Below are 25699 nucleotides of genomic sequence, written 5' to 3' on the forward strand. Positions count from 1 at the left end.
CTTAAGTAGTGAAAAAAATTTCACTCTATATCAATTAGGTTGTTAAAACCAGTATTTTAAAGAAAAGGTTTAATGAAAATTTATATATTGGCTTTTTCACAGGGCAGTTTAAATTTGTTGACCTTGAAGCTCTTCACTGAGTATAACTATCTAATTTATATTGTGTTAAAAGAGTCTTTAAGCAGGGTACTTATTTCAGGGTACTTATTAAAGATATTCTACATGATCTGTGTGTAACATTGTAGTCTTGTGTCTCGATATATTGTGGTAATTTGATTCCAAATAATCAACAATTAATACTTTGAATCATCTTCAAGGATTCGTTATTATTTTATGTAAAAAAAGAAAGTGGTTACATGTAATGTTTATTTTAAAAATTCAATAATTCAGTAACACAGATTAAGGGGGAAAAACACTCTCCAAATCCCATCATCTAGAAAAAACCAATATAACAGCTTCTCTATTCTTGTAACCACGTTTGATTCACTCCTCAGTTGAAATGGTTGTGTAATTAGGTGTTCCATTTTTAAGAAAGGGCTGCCCAGGTGGCACTAGTGGTAAAGAACTCACCTGCCAGTTCAGGAGACATAAGAGGTGAGGGTTCGATTCCTGGATCAGGAAGATCCCCTGGAGAAAGGCATGGCCACCTACTCCAGTATGCTTGCCTAGAGAATCCCATGGACCGAGGAGCCCAGAGGTGAAAATCTTGTTTAATATCCTTCTGTATTTGTGGGTATTACAAATATGTGTGTTGCCTTTATAATTACATTACAACTCAGGCAAAAATTCCTTGAATCCCAACTTCCTTCTCTCACATGGTACAGCCATTGTTTCCACTGAAAATTATGGAGAAGTATCAGCCTATTCAAGGTTTTTTACTTATTATACATGACTCAATTTGTCTTGCTAGATATGTACAAGATTTCTGATTCTTTTTTTTTAACCTATGAGAAATTTCACCAGAAGATTTCTTAATATTCAAAATGGTATTGCAAATTTACTTGGGACATAGTGTGTGATTCAAGTCTTTATCTCAGAAAAAAATTATTCTAACATAATTAAAGAGACTTGTCTAAGTCAACTAAGTGTGTGGATATATATGTGTGTGTATGTATATCATTATTTTAAAATACATAAAGTTTGTAAAATGTATGTCATTTTAAAATAATTTCATTATCATTCATATATATATATATATATATATACTTCATTCTTCTTTTCCATTTCATTTTGTGTATGTTTCTCAAGACTTTCCCCTATGTCCTGACTAGTAACTAATCACATTTATTCTGCTGCTGTTGGGCTTTCCAGATGGCTCAATGGTAAAGAATCTGCCTGCCAATGCAGAAGATGCTGGAAAAGAGGGTTTGATCCCTGATTTAGGAAGGTCTCCTGGAGTAGGAAATAGAAACCCACACCAATATTCTTGCCTGGGAAAATCCCATGGATAGAGGAGCCTGGTGGGCTACAGTCTATGGAGTTTGCAAAGAGTTGGACACAACTGAGGGCGCGTGCGCACACACACACACACACGCACACACACACATTCTGCTCTTGTTTCTACTAATGATTTCATCTCGTAATTTTTTCCTTTGTAATTGTCAGCTCACTTTCTTCTTCCTTTTGTAATTTGCTCATATCCTTTTGGTTTCTTATGTCAACATGATTTTTTTAATTGATTATTCATATCACTATTTGTTACTTATTGTTTTTGAGGAGGTTTATATACACAAGTAATATTTTTAAATGGCTTTACCTTTAAATATACTATATGACCCTTGTGAAATCATTAACATAAGAATATATTTGGTGTATATTAACACCTGGCAAGAACCATTCAAATTATAATATTTCTTTATTTATTATGAAACTATCTATGAAAGGTGACCAATCCATTAAATGCTAAATAAATTTACCTAAGATCTTTGGCTATGTTTTATGTATCTGTATATTTCAAATGACTAGCACAGTGATGTTCATACCATATACTCATGAAATGAATTTAGAGTTCAAATGCTACTACCACATAAGGCAATATGAGGCATCCATAAAAATTATTTAACATAAAATCAACTTAATACCTATGAAAACAAGAGAAGACCACATGTGGGTTAGGAATTGAGTGAACTGATTGTTGCCGAATGGTTAGGCTATAGTTGCCAAGACGTTTTCTCTGTATTTTTGGTGTATGTCCTCTGTTTACAGCTGCACATTTCCAGACGTGTCTGAAAAGCATGGACTTATAGGATTTATAGCTACCTACTGTGCCATCCACTTTCAGTAACAGTTGGTTTCCTAAATGAATTGGCAAGTAGGCATATCACAGTGGTGTTTTGTTTTATTTTCTATGATGTTAGAAATAGTTTACTTTGGAGCAGAATAGGAAAATCTTTACGCCTGAAGTGGCTTTTGGCAAAGCTTTAAGTACCATTACTCCTATAAAGGACAAGATGTGGTTTGAATAATTTAGTAGTGCTAAGATGTCATATTTTTGAGACATCTAGTTTATGGCGTTCCTGAATAGCTGAGCCAAACACCTCTCCCAGGAATTTAACAACTTCTGTCTCTAAATTCCTAGGTAAACAATAAATTGTCTTCCTCTTTGAATAGAAGTTTCCATGACAACCTGGCAAGCTTGGGCTATAGAAGGCAAACACCAAGAAGTCAAAAGGCTTTAGCTTTCAGTATTTTCAAAGATGTAATATTGTTTTGAGAAGCTCCGATTTAAGTGAAAATGTAAATGTATGTTCATATAGCCATATCAGTAATTATAATTACTGATTACAGACCAAAATATGTATATTTTTGCAGCAAGTCCATTGTTTAGCATAACAATACTCTTATTCTTTATGTTAACTTCAAGACTATGTCTTGATTCATTACAAAGACTTAGAGATTAAAGGAAATACCAAAGTCATTTTAGATATGTTGATTGCAACAGTTATACTGAACTCTATACTGAAAGTTTGTAATATTAAAGAAAATATCTATTTGGCAATTATATAAGAATTTGGCACTATCATAGAATCTGTTACATAACTCATATAAAAATTATATCTCTGACCTAAATGATGCTGAACTCTGTAAAAATACTAGGAATAGGAAGAAAAATCAATTTTTTAATTTAAGCTCATTGAATATTTTCTTCAAAACCACTCTATTATACCATTCGTTGAAAAACTAAATGAGTCATTATCATTTGCTATTCAGACTTGATTTCTGGCAGGTTAGATAAAAGTTTTCGTTCCTTCTATGTGATTTGATGGAATACTAGATATGAATGGGAGATGTTTGTTATCCAGATCTATAAATGTGTGGATAAGGTTGTCTTATTCAACACTGCTTAAGTCTCTTTTCATGGAAGTTAAGAAAACTTGTTTGTCAGGATTCTTTTGGTTGATAATAACTCAACTCAAGGTGTTTTAACAATACAGGAGATTTAATGATTCATCTAAGTGGTTGAACAAGTCTAGGAGCTGGCACACTTAGGTATACTGGTTAGGGATCTGGCTCTTTCTTTGCATTACGTATGGGCTTATGGTTCTGTCCTTATCTGTGTTTGCTTTGGCTTCAGGCAAGGTTCCCCCTTGGTAAATTGGCAGCAGTAGTTCCAGGTCTCACACCTACACATCTCAACAATCAGAATCAGGGAAGTTATCTCCTCTCTACATAGTTCCCTGGATGTCTCACTAATTGGCCTTTCTTAGGTTATAGGCTTATCCTAAACAATCAGCCATTGTTGCCAGAAGTATGACATTTGTAGAAGAACTTGTGCCCAAAGTCAAGACAGGTACTCACCACTGAAAGCTTTCCCAGACAATGGGAAGGAGCTGAAGCACAACCACAAAGCTTGTTACTCTCCTAGAACCCGGGCCGTCCATGTCATCACCTTCTGGAAAGGAGGGCCAGAAAATCATTAAGATAGAAGCTCCTTTGAGTTGCAGACTCTTATTCCTACTTCTTTCTTTGTATTTCCTTTTTTATTCTTCTCTGTTGCACTTTATCTTTAATCGTGGGTATACATGTAATTTGTATATGATACCTAGAGTTTAATTGGAGATTTTCCTAGGATTGATTTTTTTAATTTACTGTTAACATTTAATCACATTTCTTAAGATTTACACTTGGGGTCATATTTTTTTTTTTAGTCATGAAGCAAAATCTATTTAGAATATTGCTTACCATATTCCTTTCCTTTATGTAGGGATTAGGGTTAGGGCTAGTAACATATATATGGTACTTAAGAAAAGGTACATGGGATTCTTATTTAGACTGGATCTCAAGGATAATTATATTTTATATAATTAGCACTTAAATAATAAATGCATTAGATAAAATATATCCCAAATTTTATTATTCAAATCATAGACACTCTATTCACTAACCATTAATCTTACATATACCTGAGTGTTTTCAAATATGTTCTGTTTAGAGACTCCTCAAGTTGATAAGCCAAATTCAAATTACATTTTATGAGAAAATAAATCACAAAAAAACCTAATTGTGTTTCAAATTAGTCAAGAATAATATGATTACTGAGTGTTCCTCAGCAAAAATGCCTTTTAAAGCATGTAAATATTCAATGAATGAGAAACAAGAAAAATAAAGGTTTTGTGACAGGTACCATATTGCTATCAATAGTGAAAATTCAAGTAAAAATGGAATTCACCAACCCACATTATAGGCAAGAGATGTATTATCTCAATTTCTCAGTCAGTTCAGTTCAGTTGCACAATGGTGTCCAACTCTTTGTGACTCTATGAACTATAGCACACCAGGCCTCCCTGTCCATCACCAACTCCCAAAGCTTGCTCAAACTCATGTCCATTAAGTCAGTGATGCCATCCAACCATCTTATCCTCTGTCTTCCCCTTTTCCTCCTGCCTTCAGTCTTTCTCAGCATCAGGATCTTTTCAAATGAGTCAGTTCTTCACATCAGGTGGCCCAAGTATTGGAGTTTCAGCTTTAGCATCAATCCTCCCAATGAATATCCAGGACTGATCTCCTTTAGGATGGACTGGTTGACTCTCCTTGCAGTCCAAGGGACTCTCAAGAGTCCTCTCCAGCACCACAGTTCAAAACCATCAATAACGTCATTGCTCAGGTTTCTTTACGGTCCAACTCTCACATCCATACATGACCACTGGAAGAACCATAGCTTTGACTAGACAGAACTTTGTTGGCAAAGTAATCTCTCTGCTTTTTAATATGCTTATCTAGATTTTTTAATATGCTGTCTAGAAAACTCAATTTCTACGACCATTCAATGAAAGCAGGGCCAAATCCTAGTTTAAAAGGAGAAGTTTGAATTTGTTGTCACCCATTAGTAATTATAGTTCACATTATTAGAAAAGACTAGTTCCAGAAAAACATCTAGTTTGCTTTATTGACTATGCCAAAGCCTTTGACTGTGTGGATCACAACAAACTGTGGAAAATTCTTAAAGAGATGGGAATACCAGACCACCTGACCTACCTCCTGAGAAATCTGTATGCAGGTCAGGAAGCAACAGTTAGAACTGGACGTGGACCAACAGACTGGTTCCAAATCGGGAAAGGAGTATGTCAAGGCTGTATATTGTCACTCTTCTTATATGCAGAGAACATCAAGCAAAATGCCGGGCCAAGTGAAGCCCAAGCTGGAATCAAGATTGCCAGGAGAAATATCAATAACCTCAGATATGCAGATAACACCACTCTTATGGTAGAGAGCAAAGAAGAACTAAACAGCCTCTTGATTTAAGTGAAAGAGGAGAGTGTAAATGTTGGCTTAAAGCTCAACATTCAGAAAACTAAGATCATGGCATCTGGTCCCATCACTTCATGGCAAATAGATGGGGAAACAGTGGAAACAGTGACAGACTTTATTTTTGGGGGCTCCAAAATCACTGCAGATGGTGACTGCAGACAGAAATTAAAAGATGCTTCTCCTTGGAAGAAAAGCTATGACCAACCTAGACAGCATATTGAAAAGCAGAGACATTATTTTACCAACAAAGGTCTGTCTAGTCAAAGCTATGGCTTTTCCAGTAGTCGTGTATGGATGTGAGAGTTGGACTATAAAGAAAGCTGAGTGCAGAAGATTTGATGCTTTTGAACTGTGGTGCTGGAGAAGACTCTTGCGAGTCCCTTTGACTGCAAGGATATCCAACGAGCCCATCCTAAAGGAAATCAATCCTGAATATTCATTGGAAGGACTGATGTTGAAGCTGAAACTCCAATACTTTGGCCACCCGATGTGAAGAACTGACTCACTGGAAAAGACCATGACGCTGGAAAAAATTGAAAGTGGGAGGAGAAGGGGACAACGGAGGATGAAATGGCTGGATGGCATCAGCGACGCGATGGACATGAGTTTGAGGCTCTGGGAGTTGGTGATGGACAGGGAAGCATGCGGTGCTGCAGTTCATGGGGTCGCAAAGAGTGTGTGTGTGTGTGACTAGACTGTACTGAATTCCAAAAGTGACATTTTTTATTTAGGCAGCAGCAAATAGAAACCTAACATTACTGGTTTAGTAAAGACCATTGTACACAGATTGCTCATTAGCCTTTGTGTTTTGTTTTTATGTAACAGTTTATTCTAAAGAGGCATATTACTTTTATATTTTAAAAATCTAATTCATTTACCTTGAAAGTGAAATTGAAGTCACTCAGTTGTGTCCGACTTTTTGCGACCCCACGGACTGTAGCCTACCAGGCTTCTCCGTCCATTGGATTCTCCAGGCAAGAATACTGGAGTGGTTTGCCATTGCCTTCTCCAGGGTATCTTCCCAACCCAGGGATCCAACCCAGGTCTCTTGCATTGCAGGCAAATTCTTTACCCTTTGAGCCAACAGGGAAGCCCCACTTTCCTTAGAGATTATTTAACTCATATACTCACACTTCTAATTCTAATAGAATCATTTTTGTTTGTTCTTTTATGAATTTTAGAAATACCTCTGTTCTTTTTTTTGTTTGTTTCTTTCGGAGGCTGACTTTTTCTTCTTTATGATGAAACTCTATATAAGGTATTCCAGGCGGAGTGTGTGTGCTCATTTGTGTCCGACTCTTTGCAACCCCATGAACTGTAGCCCACCAGGCTCCTTTGTCCATGGGATTTCCCAGCCAAGAATACTAGAGTGGGTTGCTCTTTTCTCCTCCAGCGCAATCTCCCCGACCCATGGGTTGAACCTGTGTCACTTGAGTCTCCTGCATTGGCAGGCAGCTTTTTTACCCCTACCGCCACCTGGGAAGCCCAAAACTCTATATGTAACTCTTTAAATTATGTAAGTTTGATGTATAAATGATTTAAATGTTTCTCTTTTTAAAAGGGAATCAGAAGAAAGAAAAATATATTTTGATCCTAGGACAATAAAAGTATTAAAATTTTAACTGATGTGAAAAAAACTTTGAATGTAGCACTAAATTCACCTGAAAAAGAAAAAAAAAAATTGTTACAAGTAGATTCATCTTAGAGGTATTATTTTAAAATGCAGTCAGAATCAACACAAAGCTTATAACAAGAACGAAATGTGATTACCTCTATCTTTGCTTGCCACAGTTCTGACACACTCTCAATTTTAGAGTAAAAATGGTGTTGAAACAACTCTAGGGAAAGGGCAAAATAAACTGATGAAATGGAGAAATTTCAAGCGGCCAAGGTCATAAGTAAACTATACTTTTTTATATTCTAAATTAGAAAGTAAAATGCTTTAGGCAAATTTAGCTAGTACTAAGTAGGTTCTGAATAAAAAATAAATGTTTCTCTTTTTTTCCTACCTTTATTGAGATGTAATTGATATGTAACATGGTGTAAGTTTAAGGAGTATAACATGCTGATTTGTTAGCATCATAGCTAATGCTAACATCTCCAACATGTCATACTATTACCATTACTTTTTTAGTGGTGATAACTTCTAAGATCTACAGTCTTAGCAACTTTCAAGTTACTATATTGTTATTCAGTCAGTTAGCTGTGTCCAGCTCTTTGCAACCACATGGACTGCAGCACACCAGTATTCTCTATCCTTCACCATCACCTGGAGCTTGCTTAATCTTATGTCCATTGAGTCAGTGTTGCCATCCCACCGTCTCATCCTCTGTCATCTCCTTCTCCTCCTGCCTTCAATCTTTCCCAGTGTCAAGGTCTTTTCTGATGAGCCAGCTTTTTGCATCAGGTGGCCAAACTATTGGAGCTTCAGCATCAGTCCTTCCAATAAATATTCAGGATTGATTTCCTTTAGGATTGACTGGTTTGATCTCCTTTCAGTCCATGGGACTCTCTAGAGTCTTCTCCAACACTACAGTTCAAAAGCATCAATCCTTAGGCACTCAGCCTTCTTTATGGTCCAACTCTCACATCCATACATGACTACTAGAAAAGTTACTATATAGTTACTCTCAGTTCAGTTCAGTTCAGTCACTCAGTTGTGTCTGACTCTTTGTGACCGCATGGACTGCAGGACGCCAGGCCTCCCTATCCATCACCAACTCCCGGAGTTAACTCAAACTTATGTCCATCGAGTCAGTGATGCCATCCAACCATCTCATCATCTGTTGTCCCCTTCTCCCGCCTTCAATCTTTCTCAGCATCAGAGTCTTTTCCAGTGAGTCAATCCTTTACATAAGGTGGCCAAAGTATTGGAGTTTCAGCTCCAACATCAGTCCTTCCAATGAATATTCAGGACTGATTTCCTTTAGGATGGACTGGTTGGATCTCCTTGCAGATCAAGGGACTCGCAAGAGTCTTCTCCAACACCACAGTTCAAAAGCATCAAATCTTCTGCGCTCAGCTTTCTTTGTAGTCCAACTCTCACATCCATGCATGACTACTGGAAAAACCATAGCCTTGACTAGATGGACCTTTGTTGGTTAAGTCATGTCTCTGCTTTTTAATATGCTATCTAGGTTGGCCATAGCTTTTCTTCTAAGGAGTAAGCATCTTTTAATTTCATGGCTGCAGTCACCATCTGCAGTGATTTTGGAGCCCCCAAAAATAAAGTCTGCCACTGTTTCTACTGTTTCCCCATCTATCTGCCATGAAGTGATGGGACCGGATACCACAATCTTAATTTTCTGAATGTTGAGCTTTAAGTCAACTTTTTCACTCTCCTCTTTCACTTTCATCAAAAGGCTCTTTAGTTCTTCTTTCTGCCAGAAGGGTGGTGTCATCTGCATATCTGAGGTTATTGATATTTCTCCTGGCAATCTTGATTCCAGCTTGGGCTTCCTCCAGCCCAGCGTTTCTCATGATGTACTCTGCATAGAGGTTAAACAAACAGGGTGACAATATACAGCCTTGACGTACTCCTTTCCTGATTTGGAACCAGTCTGTTGTTCCGTGTCCAGTTCTAACTGTTGCTTCTTGACCTGCATATGGTTACTCTATACTACAGTATTTTTAGCTACAATCACCCATGCTGTGCATTAGATCCTCAGAACAAATCATGTTATTACTGGAAGTTTGTACTCTTTGACCAACATCTCCCCATTTTACCCTCTTCCAGCCCCTCATCATCACTATTCTCTGTTTCCATGAGTTTGGCTTTTGTAGATTCCACATATAAGTGATACCACAAGGTCTTCAATATTTATCTTTCTCTTGCTGACATTTCACTTGGTACAATACCCTCAAAGTCTGTCTGTATTGTCTGTGTTCTTGATGTGCCTTATTTTCTATCATTACAGGAGGACACAGATCATAATTACTATATATCACGGATATATGGTCCATCTGATTCCGCCAGCCGGGATTTGTGGGTGAACATAGACCAAATGGAAAAGGACAAAGTGAAGATTCATGGAATACTGTCCAATACTCATCGGCAGGCTGCGGTAAGTGCTTTGACATTTTGAGTTTCTTTTTTTTTCTGCTGTGAAAAAATTTTTGCTTTACCTGGCATACTGACATTGTTTGTTGTGATCACTTTTCCAGTATATTTAGTTCTTCATTTGCAGTTAGGTTACTAATTACAGATATGATGTTGTAGAATATGATAAAGAATTATTTTGAGAAGCCAGTATTAATTTAACCATTAGTTAATTAATTGTCCACTGATTTCTCCAGTAAGTAGCATGAGTTGCATATTTCATTCAAAGTTGAGGTTTATCTTGATACTTTTCAGTTTTCTTATAATCCGTGCATTTAGACAACATTTTTAATATAATTACATTAATTCTCAATCTTCCATTTTGTATGAGTTTATTACTCTTGGTCTGAAGATGATTTAACTAGACACATTCATGGTTCGAATAACACGTGTAGACTAAATTACATGTGGTAAGCAGAGAAGTTTAATATAAAAGAAAATAATTAATTAAATCTAGAAGGCTCCAAAGGAGAAGGCAACAGCAACCCACTCCAGTACTCTGGCCTGGAAAATCCCATGGACGAAGGAGACTGGTAGGCTGTAGTCCATGGGGTTGCGAAGAGTTGGACACAACTGAGCGACTTCACTTTCCCTTTTCACTTTCATGCATTGGAGAAGGAAATGGCAACTCACTCCAGTGGTCTTGCCTGGAGAATCCCAGGGACAGTGGAGCCTGTTGGGCTGCTATCTATGGGGTTGCACAGAGTCGGCCACAACTGAAGCAACTTAGCAGCAGCAGCAGAAGGCTCCAAACGTACTTCAAGCCCAAGCTTAAATCACTTACCAGTGGCGGTTCCTTAAACAGGTAATTTAATTCTTCTGAGGCACAGTTTCTACATCTATACAGTGGGGAGGAGACAATGGCACCCCACTCCAGTACTCTTGCCTAGAAAATCCCATGGACGGAGGAGCCTGGTAGGCTGCAGTCCATGGGGTCGCTGAGGGTCGGACACGACTGAGCGACTTCCCTTTCAGTTTTCACTTTCATGCATTGGAGAAGGCAATGGCAACCCACTCCAGTGTTCTTGCCTAGAGAATCCCAGGGACGGGGGAGCCTGGTGGGCTCCGTCTATGGGGTCATATGGAGTTGGACACGACTGAAGCGACTTAGCAGCAGCAGCAGCCCTTAGCTTACATGGTCACTGATACTGTGTTCTCTGTGTCAGGTTGAATGCTTACATGGATTAGCTTTTTTAAAAAGTTTTATTTCTTTGTTTGTGGCTCTGCTGGGTTTTTGTTTCTGTGCAAGGGCTTTTCTCTAGTTGTGGAGAGCTGGGGAGACACCCGAGGTGTGGGGTGAAGGCTTCTCATTGCAGTAGCTTCTCTCGTTGCAGAGCACAGAGTCTTGAGCGGGGGCTTAGTAATTGTGGCACACGGGTTTTGATGCCTTGTGGCTTGGGGCATCTTCCTGGACCAGGGATCAAACTCGTGTCCCTGTCTTGGCAGGCAGATTCTTAACCACTGAAGCACTGAGGAAGCCCAGCTTTTCAGTTTTCACAACAGTTCTAAATTTAAATATCATTTACCATCTAGGTATTGCAGATAGGAGAACTTAACCTTGGAATAACCAGCCTCTCTAAGGTTCTCATGCTAGTAAGTGGTGTGACTCAGGTACGAACCTAGGCAGTCAGTCCCTCATTCAAAATGTATGTGTAAAAGTTACCACTCATGGTTCTCAGAATATTCTTTGATAATCATTTTGTCAAAGATGATTCCTGATTTAACATTTCAAAAGTTATTTAGTTTCATTGCCACTGATTACAGTGGTGATCTTACTATCATGAAGCAATGTCCTGTTCAGTTTAGAAAGATGTGCCGTGAAAACAAAATAACTTTAACTTTTCAAGTGTAATTGCCAGATATTATTGACACAAAGATAGAACTAATAGAGTAATGGCTGATCTGATTTAAAGAGGCATTGATATGATAAGTATAAGATATCAAGAATATGTTGGCCAACAGCCTTCATTGTGTATATGTAGATGTTCCTATATCAGGAGATCACCTTCTAACAGTTAAAGTGGAAATTAATTGTATCATGATGCTTCATTGAAGTTCAGAAGCAGATGAAGTAGCCACCTCCCCTTGCTGAATTACATCATTCCTTTTCCTTTGCATATTCAAGCAGTCTCAGAGAAGATGACGGATTCAGAAATGACTCACCGTCTGGCTTAGAACAGATCTTCAAAAGAAGAGACAATGAGAAAGATTGGATTAAGACCATGATTTTCAGGAATGTATTGCATTTGACAATCTTCCCACTATATCACAGTCCCTAATAATATAATATATACTTTATAAGAGTTTGAACATTGGCATATCCTCATGGAGATTCCAGAATATGACCTAGTTCTTTGTCTGTAAGCAAAGGAAGAAGTTTGTCTGTTAAAATGCTAGCTGATTTCTTCTTAGACTTTCTCATATGTTCTCCCACTGGGGCGGTAGTTCTTGTGTCCTGTCTTTCCTTAAAGAAGATTTCTTTTTCTCTTTGGAATAGAGTTTGGTTGCCTTGTAACAACTTTCTGATAGTTTCAAGAAAAAATATGATGATATAAAGATCTGTTTTTTTCTTACTGTGATTATGAGAGTGACATTGTTGGTTTGAACACCAAAGATTGGCTAAAACACAAATGGACTCGAGCTTGAGCTTGAAACTTATCTGGTGCTCCATGCATTGATTTTTAAATATATATCATTGATAGAAACCTTTATTTTAGTTACTGTGCCATTGGTTTTCCGTGAAAATCTAAACCATTGTCAAGAATTTCTTCCTGCTAGAAATTAGTCCTGAATCCACTTTCCCTATCACCACCAACAGAACATACACACCCACACCCACACACGCACACAAGCATTCACATCCAGGTACATATTAATAAACTCAGTTTCTAACAATAAAGTTGATAATATCATTTAGTTACTTTTTTTTTCAGGAAAAATTTGCCATTTAGACTTTTTCATTTGAATAGTTTAATATCTTGGAACTTACAAATTTTCTAACTAGAGTATTTTATAAAAGTTCCCTACATTCTTTCTTTCAGAAGTATGATTGTTACATATTTGTTTGAAGATTTCCAAATTGTAGAAAACGATCCATGTTTCACTATTTCTTCCATTGACCTGCTCATCTTTCCAATCCTGCCTTGTTCTCTCGCTCCCTCTCTATTATGCCAGCCTTGGAGTAGAACCAGGTTTTAGAGGTGATGACAGAATTGCAGTGTTAAGGTAGTGTTATGGCCAGGGACTCAGCGATGCCCACATACAGCCTCTTCCCCACCCCTCTCGACACACACAACACAGACACTCAGCTACAGCTCCTCTGCCCTTTGTGATATAATTGAGAGGCTTAACCCCGAGGGAAAACAGCAAATGAGAAACTGATCCACTTCATAGATTAGGTTCCTGATATAATCATCAAAATCCTTGATGCAGAGCTTTCTGGTGGACTTCCCAAGTGGTGCTAGTGGGAAAGAACCTGCCTGCCAATTCAGGAGAAGTAAGAGATGCAGGTTCGATCCTGGGGTGGGGAAGATTCCCCTGGAGAAGGGAATGGCAACCCACTCCTGTGTTCTTGCCTGGAGGATCCTGTGGACAGCAGAGCCTGGCAGGCTACAGTCCAGGGGGTCACAAAGATGGGCACAACTGAAGTGACGTAGCACGCAGGCCCCCTCTGGTAGTTTGGCTGGAAACAGGACTTCCGTTTAACCTCTAAGGGAAGAGGGGACTTTCTTAAGTCTTAACACCAAATGATGAAGTTTGCATACCCAGGGCATTCTTTCTGTCAGCCAGTTAGACAAAAGAAGAGAACAGAAAGATCTAGCCTAGGGGAGACTCAAGGGCCAGCTGGTTAACTAACCAGCCCTAGGCAAAGAGAAAGGAAGTCAGAGAGCTGAAAACTGGGAAGGCTGTCCTTCCCAACTTCCTCCCAGTAGTTCACAGGAAGACACAGGAGTGTCTGACCTGGAAACATAACTTTTCAAATAATATTATCCCCTTCATCATTATCATTTATAAATGTGGTCTGAATGGTATTTTGGGATCTTGGGTTAATTTTCTAGAAAAGGAGGAATGTTGGACATAGAGTGACAGTTGTCTGTTTTCTCCCATCCACAATACTACTATGCTATCAGAGTAAAACTTATCATTTTATTCACATTCTTCACATGTCAAAACACCCTGCTTTCTCTTTCCTTTAATAATGTAAGCTAAAATGATTAGTATTTATACTATATATATATATGTAGTAATTTGATTACATGTTCCTTCAATTTCCCCTTTGTCCTTTTTTGTTTAAATATCCCCATTGTCCTTTTTGAGTTAAATAACATTTCTTAAATCATATTTGCAGTAAAAACAGATGTTAAAACCTAGCTTTACAGTTGGACACATTAAAGGAAGAAACATGTCTTCAAACAGTAGTTAAAGGAAAGCAAAAAATTGGAAGAAGTCCCTATCACATGACAAGCAATGAGTCAAGCACCTTACCTTCAAATAGTGGTACTTATTTGGGTTTTTTGTTCCTTAATTCAAAGTCCATAGTTATTAGGTTGCAAACCTAGAACTTTCTGACTACAAACCTGGGAACCAGTTGAAATTTATTCTTCTTTCTTTTTTTTAAAATCTCTATGAGACCTTCAAATGCCACCATTTTGAGATTTTCTTCTGTACTTCTCAATCCATATAATTTAATTTATTGCTGGACACAGTTTGATTCAACAACCAAATTAGAATTCATTTGTCGTTTGAAACCACAGTTTATGAAGTTCTGATTCGCAACTTCTACAGAGGCACCATTGTCCCAGTGGAAAGAGTCTGGGGTTACAGACATTATGAGACCTTGACTCCAAAACTCATTTTCTTAGATTCGGGCCTCTTTGGACCTCAATATTATAACCTAGAACAAAGGGGAAAGTGCCTGCTTTGACTCCCCTCCAGTGTTATTTTAAGAATAAAAGTGAAATAACTATGAAAGGACACTGAAAACGTCAAATAACAATGAGGCAGTAATGAAGCATTGTTGTTTGAGTCCTAATTCTTCACAACAAAACAGATTAACCCCTAAATATGTTAATTCCTAGGTAATCTCTCAGAATCTTTTTCTATAGATAGATATGTACCTATATATTTATATCTATATATCTTTAAATAATTTTTGGGGGGCCAAGAAATTGCCAGTGTGCTTTTTGTTAGACATAAACATACCCTGCCTTAAAAAAGTTTTTTTAAACTATTTTTCTACGTATTAGTAAGAAGATTGATTCCTTATATAAGAAACACTAGCAAAATGAAATGAATTGTTGCTCTCCTGTCTACCATAAAGCTGGTAAAGTTTTTGATGAGACTGGTACAGTTTTGATGGTAGGCTGTTTTAAAATTTAAAAAATTCGATTATTCTCTGTGGGGATCTTCAGACTACTCAAATGCATTCCAAAACCTTCACTAAACAAAAATTAGGCTTTCTGGAGGTATTTTCTTTTTCCCCAGAAAAATAACAGCATTTTGACTAGCATTTCCATTGGTCTTAAATTTGCATAATGTTGATGTTGGGAGAACTACATTCGGATGCTTGTGGTGACTTTAGTCAATTGTTTTCATATATTGCAGAATTTTATTTTTTCCTGTGCTTTAGAAAATCTGTTGATAAGTGATTACTTTTCTAAACTATTAACTCAAAAGGCAACTTAATTTGCTCTCTCTATCGGGCTATTATCTGGACCACACATTTTTTGTCTGCATCCTATTCACAGTGTCTAACAATAAGTTGCTTTTATTTTTATTTTGACTATTAAATAAACTTGCTGCATTTTCTCTTGTGAGTTGTTTCAAGTAAGGCATACATCTGGAGGAGGAAATGGCAACCCACTCCTGTATTCTTGTCTAGGAAATTCCATGGGCAGAGGAGCTTTGCCGGCTACAGTCCATGGCATTGCAAAAGAGTCGAACATGACTGAGCACGCAGGCACAAGACACAGTTCATCAACCTGTGCTTACTTGTCTTCATTCCTGGGGTTTTTCTCTAGTTTAATAACAGACTAGGATAAGCTGTGTCTGTACAACTGTTTCTCTAACTTAATTTTTGTTTAATTAATTCACTTTACTATTAATATCATCATATTAAAATTATAAATTTTGAGAACAATCATCTGTCCTGAAGAAAGTATTATTTGAAGGCCTTTTATGGAAAAGAAAGGCTGTTGTTTCCCCCATTCCACAAAACCAACCTGAGATCAGAGTAACTGAATTCCTCTGCATGCCATGCAGGTGAGCTGGTCTGCTTGTCCCAAAGCCAGTGGACATGGAAGGATCTAGTCCCTCTTCCACAGATGGTGTTAATGACTCAGGTTAAACATTCCCATCTAGTATTTTAGTCATGGAAGGGACTTTGGAAATTCTTGAAGATAGTGGCCAATTTTTATACATATTCCTAACCTTTGTTTTCCAAAGCAAGAACATACCTTCTTTTTAAAATTCATCCTCGAGTTCATCATATTTCAGTTTATTTTCATCCCATTTCTCCATGTTATGTCTTTAGTAGAGGACAGGAACCATTCTTTTCATAAATTTAGAGTCATAGGAAGTAATCATACATTCGCTGTTGCCAGAGATGACTGTAAAATAAATCTAGATAAATAGCTATCTACTCAACTTTTTAAAGTCACAAGTGAGGCAAATACTTGAAGGTTTCACATTAATCTTCTATAATTAGGGGCTGCTAAAGTGGGATCCCACAGTCAGGCAGCTGTGTCTCAGGTGGAATAAATAACTCCATTTACTCCTATTTTTCATCACAGATTGTCTTATCAGACCCATTTTTAATCATCCTCTCTGATCTCTCTAGACCTCATGAAGACTTAACAAGGGTTAATTTTAGATAATATGAGTGTAAAACATATTGTCATCCTGAAGTTATTAAATGATAAAGCTTCCACAGGACTCTCTTCAAGGAAAACATTTTGTAGCACAGAAAAGTTAGCAAAATATAGATGGAATATAATGTCCCCTAAGAGTAAATACAACTAAAAGCAAATAGGTAAAAGTCTTGTGGAAAATCTTAAATTGTAGAAGATAAAAGACTTAAGACATTTTGGAATTGAAATTTTCTGAACAAGTTAGTATTCTAGTATCCTTTAAAAGTATTTTTTTGTGTCTGTTTTCAGTAACTTTATTTTTGTCCATTTCTTCTTACTAAATTATAGCCTATGACTTAGGTGGATGATTACTTTAGGTGAAATAGTCAAGGTCTCACATTGTTTGTTTATAAGTTGGCCTCCCATCTGAACATGTGTTGTGCCTGAAATTCCAGCCCCAGAATGTAGGTCTCATCCTTTCTTCACTGAAGGTGTTCTGTTCCTATGCCAATGGGACCAGAAATAGAACACTTTTAGTCACTCTCAATGAGTGATAAATTGCAAGGAATTTCTTGTTATGCAGCCAGTGTCTGACACAAAATGTCAAGTAAGGTTCACTCCTGATACTCAGGCTGAGTTTAGCTACCTGAGTCCTGATCCCTGCAGGACCAGCTGTAGACATGGGTAGGGTGGATAAAGGAGCAGCTCTGGGAAGCTGTGTTGTGAGGCATCAATTTACTTATTTAGCTTTTGAAAAATCCAAAAGTTGGCCACTGTGGCAAAATGTTAAAAAACAGTGAATCTGCTTAAAAGATACAGGAGACTCTTTGGATTATTGTAAATTTCATTTGAATTTATTTCCAAATAAAAAGTTTAAAATAAATAAATAAAAAAGGGGATGTTAGTGGAGGAGGATGAAGAGTTAAAATTGGACCTGTCCTAAATTTTCATTTCAACCTGGGGTCAAGTTTTGAATGATTTAGTCACCCTTCTGCTGAGATTTGCCTGCACTGAATTCCAAATCCTAATACCCTGCCTGATGTGCATAGAAACCAATACTGTGACACAGGTTTTTGAGAAAGAAAAGGGCTTTATCGCGAGGTTGACCTGCAGGGAGACAGGCAAGGCTCAAATCTGTCTCTCAGATTCAAGGTTGGGGTGAAATTTAAGAGGTCAGGGTGATTTCAAACTTGGAAGCTGATTGGCTAGTCTCTAGTTACTGTGCTGCTGGAAGCTGACGGACTTCTCACTTTGTAAAGGGCTCCAGTGGCAACTTAGCAGTTCTTTGAGATCCATAGATTGACGTTTCTTGGTTCAGCGTCAGTCTGGAGACGCCGGTTCCTATCTTGCACATGCGCACTGCTGTTTCTGTAAAGTAACCCAGCTTTTGATTGTTCAACAGCCTGATTTTAGGGAGCAAAACCAGTTTCAGCTGGTCAGTGTTTCAGCTTGATAGAGTGTATAAGCATGTCGACTTAGAAACAGGCTGCCTGCATGAGAGTCTCCACTTCTGCCAGCTAAAAGCTGGGTAACTTAAAGTGCTTTTACTTTATGTTAATCATTTCCCTCAGCTGTGAAATGGGAATGATGACAGTACCTACTTTCTAAGATTTTCACTAGAATGGAATGATTTATTAATAACGTTTGTACTATGCTTAGTCCGCGGCTGCTCTAGATGACTGTTAGTATTGATACTAATCACTGTCATACAGACATTTTAACTCTAAAACAATCATTTTCCAGTGGCAGGAAAGAAGGGAGGACAGATTATGCTCCACTGAGACAAGCAAGGGCATTTTCAAACTGTCCAGGATAAACTCAGAGGAATACATTTCCTGTCCTGCCCTGTTTGAGGGTCACTGGTTAAGGAAGTAGCCACCATGTCCTTGTCCTTAGGTGTACTGAGGCTGCAAAGAGCTTTTGCAAATCATTACTTTAAAGGTGCTCCGCTAGGAGGTATCCCTATCCTTTCCTGCCTTAAATGGAAAATTTCAGGTCAGATGAGCGCTAACAGGCAAAGTGAGATGATGTTATCCAGAATCAGGTCTATTTATCCTTTTAACCCATTTCACGCTTGTCAAAGCTTCCTTACAGCACTTTAGAGTTTCAAAGACCATTTATATGACACAAAGTCTTGACTTTCCAAGTGGGGCAATCTCAGGAGCACTGGGAGCTTGTTAGAAATGCAGAATTTTACTTCCCTCCCCCCACCCCCGACTATCTGCAGTGGAGTCTATTTTTAACAAGAATCCTAAGTGATTGCCATGAATACTCAGGTTGGAGAAGCCTGGTAGAATTACTGCCTTGTTCTCAGAGCTGCGTGGAAAATCCAGATGTGACCTCTGGGTCTCCCCTCGCCCACCGACCCTCCCAGGGCTCCTTTATAAATCCTGTTTTTTCTTACCCGCTGTGCCCTTAAACAGACTTATGCTCTGCACTCTCCCTGAATGGTAAACAGTCACATAATTAATTTGAATAATTCTCAAAACGTGCAAGTATAGGCAGGCAACCATAAGCCAAGTGTTCCTGGGAACCATGAAGTGTAAGAGATCAAAAGATATGATGTTCACCTAATCTCAAGTTCATATGAACAAGCAATGGGTAACTGCAAAATGTTTATATGTTATTTTCTAATTTACATGTAGCCCCATGCAGTGTCATTCAATATGCAGGGTTAATTAAGTTCTCGGTTACAAAAAAGTGCTGAAGCAGTTAGAATTTCTAAACCAGAAAATCAATTCGATTGACGGGCTTTATTTCTGAAAGGAGCCACTCCCTTGCCTGTATATTTGCATATTGATTAGCCCCTTTTCCTGAACAATTTGATCTTTTAATTAGGTTTCCAGTGTTTTCAGTCACTGGATTAACGATCCATATCCTGTTCACTCCCCTGCAAGAGTGAGAGTTTGTTTAAATTCCATTTTGTAAAAATTCCACATGGTAAAAGTGGCGTGAAGCATCCTGCCCACTGCAGCTATTTTATTTCTGGCAAATACTCAGCTCGTTTATGGCCTAGAAGCAGGATCTTACTTTAGAATATATCAAAAGAAGCTTGCATTGCTTCTTTGGCAATGCCACATGGAAATGCCTCTCCATAGTACATTTTCTCTCTTTGGTAGTTACCTGCTGTAGAAACTTGTTAATTTAAATTTTTCTATCTGTATCTACATACATATACATGTATACCAACTTGAAAAGTGTTAGTTGCTCAGTCATATCTGACTCTTTGTGACCCCATGGACTCTAGTCCTCCGTGCTCCTCTGTCCATGGAATTCTCCAGGCAAGAATATTGGAGTGGGTAGCCATTCCCTTCTCCAAGGATCATCCAGATCCAGGGATCAAACTGGATCTCCCGCATTGCGGGCAGATTCTTTACCATCTGAGCCACCAGGGAAGCCCATATACTCGTATTCATATCTTGCAGTTTATGCTACTTTTATAAGTGAATATTTGTTAAACAGGTGAATAAACCAGTGAAAAGTCATTACCATTGACAATTATAAAATAAATAAATAAATGTTGTGTAAGCTTAGAAAACAGGCCCTTGGATCTATCCTTGGCAGATAAGAAATGGAAGCATCTAATCCTCAAATGTGCAAAATGGGTAGTTCAGGCTGTTCCCATCATCCAGTGAGAAGAAACCACCATGTTGCTATGATGTGCAGCTCACGAAGGCTCCATCCAGCCCAGCACTGCTAGTCTAGTCCCTGTGATTTCATCAGAGAAGACTGCCCTGTAGCTTCCTCAGATTTTCTTTTTGTGTGTGTAGCTTTAGCCTCAGGCATCTGGGAGCTTTCTATTTCCACTGTTATTAAATTTTAAAGAAAATTAAGTTATGTTTACTGAGAACAAAAACATCAGTCACTGACAATGTTAAGAGTGCCAGGTAGAAAATGGCTCTAGAAGATGTGATAATAGGTAGGAAAAGGATCACCTAGTATAAGGGAGAGAGAGTGCTGTCCTGTAGTAGGCAAGATTTAGGAGTTTGGAGTCAAGCACATTTGGAATGAAATCCTGGCTCTGCTGCTCCTAGTGCTTTGAACTTATTAGTTTTCCTTTCTTATAAAGTTTGATCAAGGAGATCAAATCAGTCAGTCCTAAAGGAAATCAATCTTGAATATTCATTGGAAGAATTGATTCTGAAGCTTCGATACTTTGCCCACCTGATGCAAAGAGCCGACTCATTGGAAATGACCCTAATGCTGGGCAAGACTGAGGGCAGGAGGAGAAGGGGATGACAGAGGATGAGAGGGTTGGATGGTATCACCAACTCAATGGTCATGATGGGCAAGCTCTGGGAGATTGTGAAGGGAAACCTGGAGTGCTGCAATCCATGGGGTCACAAAGAGTCACATATTACTGAGCGACTGAACAACTTGTAAAGGTTTATTTTGGAACAATTTCCGGCTTATAAATAAACTTGGAAAAATTATTGAAGAGTTCCCATATAGCTTTCAACAAGCAGCCCCAAGTAGTAACACTTTATATACTCATGGTACAATTTCCAACACCAAGAAATTACCATTAGTGTGATACTCTTAACTAATCTATATGCTATATTCACCTTTTGTAAACTGTCCCCAAACCACCCTTATTCCTATCTGGAATCCAATATAGGACCCACATTGCGTTTATCTGTCAAATCTCCTAGTCGCACCTCCTCCAATCTATGACACATTTTCTGTCTTTATCTTTTATGAACTTGACGTTTGAAGAGTCTTTACCAGTCTCTGTACAGTGATCTTGATTTGAGGTTTGTCTACTGCTTCTTCATGGTTAAATATGGGTCTCTATTTTGGGCAAGAATACTAGGGGAGGGACTTCCCTGGCAGTCCAGTGGTTAACATGCAGACTTTCATTGCCCAGGACCAGGGATCCATCTCTGGTGGGGAACTAAGATCCCACAAGATACACAGTGTGGAAGAAAAAAAAAAAAGAATACCCAGGGAACGGTTTTTTGTCCATGATCATGGATACATCAGGAGGTACCTGATGTCATCACGGCTCATTACCAGCGATGGTAACTTTGATCACCTGCTTAAAGTGATGTCTGCCAGATTTTGTTTCTTTCCTGTAAACTTACTATTTTTCCTTTTCTAATTACTGAGTATCTTTGGGGGAGATACTCTGTGCATATAAAACATCTTCTTTCTTATCACACTCTCACCTAGTTTTAGTATTCATACTTGCTTAATGCAGACAAAATACTTAGAATAATGTCTGACACATTAAAAGCTAATTCCATTCTTAAAACACCAGTAAATACACTAGTAGTGATCATTTCAATATAACAAAAATGAAGCCATCATAATGTTTCTGTGAAACATAATATCTAATTGTGATGTGATTCTATTACAAAAGCAATTTGCCTCCATTGCTATTAAAAACAACATATATCAAGTCTTTTCCATTTCCTTATTAGAAATCAGATAAGAAGCTGTTATTTAGGAAACTAGTTTTGAGGAACTTTTGCTATACTAAACCCTTCAGGTACATAATACAATGTTAACCATCATTGACTCCATGGACTCAGTGCTTATGAAGGTCCAGGTGTCATTTGGTCATTTATTCAGGTATTTTGGATGAAAGCCAGTATCATTAGAAATAGTCATGTAAATAAAACAACATGTATTTTTTTCTTTAAATTTTCAACTCTTCCCAAAGTTATTAATATAATACTTAATAATATTTGGCCTCTTGAGAAATCTGTATGCAGGTCAGGAAGCAACAGTTAGAACTGGACATGAAACAACAGACTGGTTCCAAATAGGAAAAGGAGTACGTCAAGGCTGTATATTGTCACCCTGCTTATTTAACTTATATGCAGAGTACATCATGAGAAATTCTGGGCTGGAAGAAGCACAAGCTGGAATCAAGATTGCCGGGAGAAATATCAATAACCTCAGATATGCAGATGACACCACCCTTATGGCAGAAAGTGAAGAGGAACTAAAAAGCCTCTTGATGAAAGTGAAAGAGGAGAACGAAAAAGTTGGCTTAAAGCTCAACATTCAGAAAACGAAGATCATGGCATCTGGTCCCATCACTTCATGGGAAATGGATGGGGAAACAGTAGAAACAGTGTCAGAGTTTATTTTGGGGGGCTCCAAAATCGCTGCAGATGGTGACTGCAGCCATGAAATTAAAAGACGCTTACTCCTTGGAAGAAAAGTTATGACCAACCTAGATAGTATATTCAAAAGCAGAGACATTACTTTGCTGACTAAGGTCCGTCTAGTCAAGGCTATGGTTTTTCCTGTGGTCATGTATGGATGTGAGAGTTGGACTGTGAAGAAGGCTGAGCACCGAAGAATTGATGCGTTTGAACTGTGGTGTTGGAGAAGACTCTTGAGGGTCCCTTGGACTGCAAGGAGATCCAACCAGTCCATTCTGAAGGAGATCAGCCCTGGGATTTCTTTGGAAGGAATGATGCTAAAGCTGAAGCTCCAGTACTTTGGCCATCTCATGCGAAGAGTTGACTCATTGGAAAAGACTCTGATGCTGGGAGGGATTGGGGGCAGGAGGAGAAGGGGACAACCGAGGATGAGATGGCTGGATGGCATCATGGACTCGATGGATGTGAGTCTGAATGAACTCCGGGAGATGGTGATGGACAGGGAGGTCTGGTGTGCTGCGATTCATGGGGTCGCAGAGTTGGACACAACTGAGCAACTGAACTGAACTGAACTGAATATTTGGCATCAAGTACTAATAATACTTGGCCTCAATAAACAAACTGAAAATGCTATGACTCCAATTTACTTGGCCTAATTTTTTGTAAAAATTAATGCAAATCTCACTTTGTCAATCATCACCATCATCATCCTGCCTATTTAATAGCTTCAAGATACAAACACGTGCCCTACAAACATGAAATTATTTGAATTATTAAAAGTAGCATGTCCAAATACATGTATAGAAATTAACTATTAACCCATGAATTTATTCTTTTATTTTTAAAATTTATTTATTTTAATTGGAGGCTAATTACTTTACAATATTGTATTGGTTCTGCCACACATCAACATGAATCCGCCACGGGCGTATTTATTCTTAAAAAAATGGACACTGCCTATATTCACTGGACTCATTGCTGTCACGAACTTGTTAGATCAGCAGTTACTAAAAGCTTGTTATTGTTGTTTAGTCGCTAAGGTGTGTCCAACTCGTCTGTGACCCTATGGACTGTAGCCTGCTAGGCTTCATGGGATTTCCCAGGCAAGAATACTGGAGTGGGTTACCATTTCCTTCTCCACTAAAAGATTAGTTATTACTAATTTTTTCCCCCACAGGCTGCTGATTTTTCCCCATCAGGATTGTACCTTATCAAGATGAAATGGAGGCTAGGGAACCATGGGAGTGTAACTTTGCTCCTGTAAACAAGAAGCTGTCTTAAAACAAAAGGCATTTTTTACGAGTGACTTTCTCAATGGTTTTAGGATTATAAATGCACCCACTTCCGATTCTTTAACTCTTAGTAGGGGGTTTCTGTCTTCAAGGTCTTGAAAGCATTGATTAATTAATTTATCTTTGTAATTCCACTGAGAATTAGGCAAACAAGTAAAACTGGAGCAGTGTTTACATAGGATTATAATTCTTGTGTTATTAAAAAAGAATTAGCAGAGATCATAATAATTAGAACCCCGATGGCAACAAGCATAAGAAAAATATGTAACAGAGGCAATAAGAGATGTAGACGTGCTTTGTAATCGATCAGAGGGGCTTCCCTGGTGGTCTAGTGGTTAAGACTCCCCCTTCCAAAGCAGGGGGTTGAGTTCCATCCCTGGTGGAAGAACTAAGATTCTACAAGCTGCATGGCATAGCTGAAAACAAAGAAATCTATTAATATGGCCCTAATTTCCTCTGATAGTCTATTCCCCACAGTGATTGCATGGGGCAAGTTGTAGAAGAGCATGATTCGGTTTCAAAACTCACAGTCATATGTGGCTGTACCCGCTATAAATTTGTAGCACACCACCTAGCACCTATTTACCTACTTCTACAAGCTTTTCAAAGAACGCTTCACAAGTTTCTTCTCCCCCATATGATACTTCTTATGCCTGTCTCAGAATTATGATACCTCTCCTGTCAAATAGTTCACTTTGCCAAGTATAAGGAATTAGCAAATTCAGTTGATTTTATTTATGTCACACATGCGTTTTACAGTTTTGCTTTTGAGTTTTTATTTTACATTTTGCTCTATTACTTAATTTATTGTCTTTGCATGAGAATTTTCTAAACACTTCTTCCTTTTATGTTGTGTGTGTATGCATGCATGCTCAGTCACTCAGTCATATCTGACTGTTTGCAACTCCATGAACGGTAGCCCGCCAGGCTCCTCTGTCCATGGGATTCTCCAGGATCATTCTCTACATAGAATTATAATTCTTGTGTTATTAAAAAAGAATTAGCAGAGATCATAATAATTAGAACCAAGATGGCAACAAGCATAAGAAAAATATGTATAAAGAATACCAGAGTAGGTTGCCGGAGAAGCCGATGGCACTTCACTCCAGTACTCTTGCCTGGAAAACCCCATGGACGGAGGAGCCTGGTAGGCTGCAGTCCATGGGGGTCGCTGAGGGTCGGACACGACTGAGCGACTTCACTTTCACTTTTCACTTTCATGCATTGGAGAAGGAAATGGCAACCCACTCCAGTGTTCTTGCCTGGAGAATCCCAGGGATGGGGGAGCTTGGTGGGCTGCCATCCATGGGGTCGCACAGAGTCAGACATGACTGAAGCGACTCAGCAGCAGCAGCAGCAGAGTAGGTCGCCATTTTGCTCCTCCAGGGGATTTTCCTGACCTAGGGATTGAACCTGCATCTCCTGCATCGGCAGGCGATTCTTTACCACTGAGCCACCTGTGAAGCCCTCCTTTTACCTTAGATATGTCTTACGGGATGAGATCCCAAATAGGAAAGTGTTCACCATTTGTGTCATCTTCATCAATTAAATCTAGTAAATTTCAATGTCATGCTTCTTCTTGTTTGCAGTGGCTTT

General features: G+C 38.4%; 1 protein-coding gene across 3 annotated transcripts in view; it reads left to right on the forward strand.

Annotated features, from left to right (window-relative positions):
* Positions 1-25699, forward strand: part of PLXDC2 (plexin domain containing 2) — a 449542-nt gene that overhangs the window by 220451 nt on the left and 203392 nt on the right. For all 3 annotated transcript variants that reach the window (XM_052650669.1, XM_052650668.1, XM_052650670.1), the window contains exon 3: positions 9666-9812. In XM_052650669.1, the coding sequence (XP_052506629.1) occupies positions 9666-9812 (147 nt within the window). The remainder of the gene's footprint in view (positions 1-9665; positions 9813-25699) is intronic.

The sequence above is a fragment of the Budorcas taxicolor genome, chromosome 13 (assembly GCF_023091745.1).
Source record: "Budorcas taxicolor isolate Tak-1 chromosome 13, Takin1.1, whole genome shotgun sequence".
In the NCBI taxonomy this organism is placed as follows: domain Eukaryota; kingdom Metazoa; phylum Chordata; class Mammalia; order Artiodactyla; family Bovidae; genus Budorcas; species Budorcas taxicolor.